General features: G+C 40.5%; 1 protein-coding gene across 1 annotated transcript in view; it reads left to right on the top strand.

The window, feature by feature from the left end:
- The first annotated feature begins 668 nt into the window (after positions 1 to 668).
- CCDC14 (coiled-coil domain containing 14) overlaps positions 669 to 4955 on the top strand; it is a 50707-nt gene continuing 46420 nt past the window's right edge. The window contains exon 1 of the mRNA XM_029940717.1: positions 669 to 842. Coding sequence (XP_029796577.1) covers positions 669 to 842 — 174 coding nt within the window. The remainder of the gene's footprint in view (positions 843 to 4955) is intronic.

Below are 4955 nucleotides of genomic sequence, written 5' to 3'. Positions count from 1 at the left end.
TGAAGCATGCTAATATAAGAATACTGTCATTTTCATTAACAGTAATTACTTCGAATGAAGAGTAAACAAGTATGCATGGAAGTAAAAAATCCCAACTACTGAGCACCATTCTGAGATCAAGGGCCACAGTGAATAATTTTGAAATTGCTATCAGAATTACACAAAGATAACCAGACCAAGGATTGATTTTTAATGACTATCAGAACCAAAATCATTCAAAATGGCACACAAAACACCAAGCCGAGCCAATTCATTTTGAAATCTTTCGGTTCTCTCCCTCAGTCCCTTCCCCTGGCCCTCGCGAGTCCCTGTCGCCTCTTCCCCCAGCTCATTGAGGGTGGCAGTTCTTCGGCAGAAGCTCACACAACTGGGTCAGGAACTCAGTACTTTCAAGTGTACAGGAGCCCGGCTCCTACGGACCCTGCCCCTGCCGACCGGCCCCACCCTTGCCTGTCGGTCTCGCCCCTGCCTGCCAGCCCGGTCCCCCGCAAGGCGAGAAGGGCAGTGCCCTGCTTCGCTCGGCCCCACCCAGCCGGGCCTGCTGGCGTCTACGGACGTCTCCCACCGACTCGGTGCGTGACGAGCCGGGCGTCGGGAGGGGTCTACTGCGCAAGCCCAATAGGCTGCGCTGGGAGTACTCGAGAGGTCTCCGCAGCGCTCACGAGACTATGGGGCGCGGCAGTCGGCGGGCTCCTTGCCGGAAGCGGAAGCTCGGGGGGCGGGTCAAAGGGAGCTGGGAGTGCACGGCGGTTAATTTCTTTTATCGTTTAGCTTTACTTTCCTCCGTCTGGGCTTCTTTGAGGCTGCGAGAGATGGTCAGGTCCGGATCTCGATCGGGCCAGGTGAGGGCTGCGGACCTGAAGCGTCCACTATGGGGGTGTAGAGGGACTAAAGGGGCAAGGGCCAAGAGAAGTGCAAAATTAAGAAAAAAAGTAAAAGCAAAGACAATGCGGCGGCGTTAGAAATGCTGAGAGAGTTGAGTTGGAGGGGGGAACACCCAGTCTTAACATTCTAACACAGCCGCATTGTCCATAGATGTATGTTCTGTTTAATCGTAGTCCTCCAGATTGCTGGTGTTGGTGTAGGGCGCGGGGTTTGGGTTCAGCCTCTTCCCTGGGTAGGTGACTTAACCTCTCCAAGGCTCAGTATATTGTTGCATCAAATCCAGGTTCTTGGCTTTTCCACCAAGTGCTGGTATTAGCTGGTCTTCCGTCACAATTGCTGATATTTTACTATTGTAAAACTAAAGTCTCCCAGTTAGTACCCGCCCCCCCGCCAGCCTTATCCTTTCCAAAAGCACACCCCTTGTTGTAACTAAATGATTTACTTTTCTGCTTAAAAATCTACACGAACCCTTATTTTTCAAGCTAAAATCTCAGTTCTTTGACCTGTCAACACCGATATTTTTTGATCCCCCGAGTGCATTCCCTACCGGACGCGCCCCCACTCCAACTGTATCAAGCACTGTTCACCTGTTTGTTCTGCAGTGTCCTGGACGCCCCGTGCCCTCTCATGGTTTCATGCCTTTGCACTTCCCTTCCCTTTCTGTCCTGTCTGGAATGCACCTCTATTCCTGGTACCTCCACTTTCTATCTTTTCCCTCACAAGAGCCTTCCCTACTACCACTCTCAATCCTCATTGTTTGGGTACTCCTTGCTGCCCCCTTTTGTGCTTTGGGCTGACTATTAAACTGCTTTTCAAGCTAGAGACGCTGCTAATCTACCTACCTCTCTTTCTACACAATTTATCTCTATATCCTGGAGGCCTAGGACAGCACCTAGCATATAGTAGATTTTCAGATAATGAATCAACTTTCTCACACAGACTCATTACCTAGAGTGATCTTATCCTCTTCAAATATATCCACGTATCTCATTCTTTTTATTTTTTTTAATCTCCCTTCATTTATCAGCTCACCTAGGATACTGTGTTCCCCATTAATGTGAATCTTAACGTTTTTTTTAAAAAGACTGGCTCAAGACTGTCTTCATGAGGACTTCCTCACCATCCTCACCCTCACAGATCTTTCTCTTACATTGAATGAACTCAGAATATGTGCAGCCAGCAAGGGGGAAAAACATGGTTTTTGTAATCATGGTCACCTACAAGATTCACATTCCAGTTCTGCCACTACTATGGTAGTGATATCAAGCAAAGTGCTTTTTACTTTGAGCCTCCTTTCCCTTAGCTGTAAAATAGGTGTAAATAGGTATAAAATCCTGCCTCAAAGAATGGGGGTAGGGGGGGTGAGATTACATGAGATAACCTGATAAAACATCTATCTCACTTTTGGCATAAATGTGCAACAAAATTTGGTTGGCTTAAAAGCGGTTTATGACCATCTTAATGATAAGAATAGCTAACACTGAGGTAGCACTTGTGTGGTAGATGCAACTCTTAAGTATTTTTCCACAGTACTTCTAATTCATTTAATATTCGTAATAGCCTTATCAGATAGATACTATTATCATCTCCATTTTATAGATGAGGAAACTGAGGATGGAGACTTCAAATAATTTTCCTACAGTTACAGAACTTGTTAGCAGTGGGGCCGGATTCAGACCCACATTGGTGGTCCTAGAGTCCCTTCTTTTATACACCACACTATGTTTAGCTAGATGATGACTTTGAACAACCTTCTTTTTCAAATTTAGGTTCCTAGCCCACAGAAATAATAAATCATACGGTGTGGATTAAATGGAAATGACAGACTTTGGGACTCTCTAAATTATTCTACAGATGTAATCATATCTTGCACCTATTAGTAGGAGATACAATTTGTAAGAAATGCTTATGTTTTCCTCAAATAGCAAAGAAAAAAAGTTTAATGATAATACCCAGGGAAAGTAAATGTGAGATAAATCAAAATTATGGTCATTCATGCATTGTGATTTGAGGCACTCCTTTTTGAGAGTGTTATTGTAATTTGTATCAAGAGCTATTAAATGAATAATAGCTTTTTACCAAATAAATATGCTTTTAATCCTGAGAATGAAAGCACTATTTTTCTGTATATGGAAAGGTTTATTTCAGGCTTATTTTTCAATTGTGAAAAATAGAAGCAAGCCAAGAACATGTTATATTACTTCCACTCAAGAAAATAGTATGCAAGCATTAAACATTTTTTTGAAGGCATGTTAATATGGAAAACTATTTAAAAATAAAATCATAAGATTTACTTTTTTGCAACTAGCTAGTCATTATGACAAAGAAAATCCATATGAGAAAAGATTGGAAGTCCCAGTAGCAAAATCTAGTGTCTGGATCTGGTTTCTAAATATTATTCACTAAAAAGAACCATGACTTCTTGGAGGAATGTTCTGCTCCACAGCTTAAGCAGGGAAATTATAAGGTGAGCCTGGATACATCAAAATAAAAGGCATCTGCAGAGTAAAGGAAACAACAGAGTGAAAAGGCAGCTTATGGAATGGGAAAAAAGATTTGTAATCCCTTTGTCTACTAAAGGGTTAATAAAATGTATAAGGACCTCCTACAACCCAACAGCAAAAAAACCCACCCAAATAATCTGATTAAAAAATGACCAGAGGACTTGAATAGACATTTCTCAAACAAAACAAAACAAAACATAGAAGGCCAATAAGCACACGAAAAGGTGCTCAACATTAGTAGACATTAGGAAATGCAAATCAAAACCACAGTGAGATAATACCCTACACCTCTTAGGATGGCTATTCTTTTTACTGAAGGTGTGGAGAAATTGGAACCCTTGTACACTTTTTGTGGAAATGGAAAATGGTGCAGCTGTTATGAAAAACAGCATGACAGTTCTTCATAAATTAAAAACAGCTCTTGTATGATCCAGAAATTCTACTTTGAGGTTTTTATCCAGAAGAATTGAAAACATGATCTCAAAGAGATATTTGCACTTCTCTTCATTGCAGCATTATTCACAGTAGCCAAGATGTGGAAACAGTCTAAATATCTATTGATAGATAAATGGGTAAACATGCTAAATACACGCAATAGAATGTTTTTCAGCCTTAGAAAAGAAAAATCCCGCCTTATGCAACATGGATGAATCTTGAGGATATTATGCTAGGTGAAATAAGCCAGTCAAAAGGACGGACAATGCATTATTCCACTTCCACAAGGGACCTAAGGTAGTCACATTCATAGAAGCAGAGAGCAGAATGATAGATGCCAGGGGCTGGGCTGGAGGGAGCGGAAATTGGGGAGTTGCTATCCATTGGGTATAAAGCTTCAGTTATACAAGATAAGTAAGTTCTAGAGATCTGCTGCATAACATTATGCCAGTAATCACCTGTATGGTATGATGCAGTTAAAAATTTAAGTAGATTTCATGTTACGTATTTTTACTACAATGAAAGCAACAATAAAAGATGAGCCCAGAGCACCCTGTTGCAGAAAGTAAGGAATTGCCCCCAAAATAATAGGGGCATGTTAAAATGATACAGGAGCCAGTTTGAAGAGACTACCACTGACAGAATCTGGGATAATTGGAGCATCAAAATATTTTAAATAATGATGATAATGGATCATACTCCATTGGATAACATAGGAATCACTGAGTTAATGCTAACAAACAACAAAGGAAAAGTGCTTACCTACAGTTGAATGCCAACTAATAACTATAGGATTAGTAAGGAGGATGGATGTTACACAAATTACCATTTCACAAATAATTGGGATTAAGACAATCATCAAAGGATGCTACAACTACTAGGTGAATCCAATGAATAGAAGTCTGCATAATCTCATAGTAACTCCCCATCAATTGCTTAATACAGTGGTAAAAATCCCTTACAGATGCCATCTTTTTTTTTTAATTTAAATTTTTTATTTATTTTTTTACTTTATAAAGTTTCATATTTTTTTAACATATGCAATTATTTTCCATCATTTACAGTACAGTAGTTGCAATGACACTCAAAACAGAAAAGCAAAGTAAAAAATCAAAACACCAACTTCTGTTT

This window comes from Suricata suricatta, chromosome 5, assembly GCF_006229205.1.
Source record: "Suricata suricatta isolate VVHF042 chromosome 5, meerkat_22Aug2017_6uvM2_HiC, whole genome shotgun sequence".
NCBI classification, from domain to species: Eukaryota; Metazoa; Chordata; class Mammalia; order Carnivora; family Herpestidae; genus Suricata; species Suricata suricatta.
The sequence above is the reverse complement of the archived record's forward strand: the minus strand, read 5'-3'. Positions and strand labels throughout refer to the sequence as shown.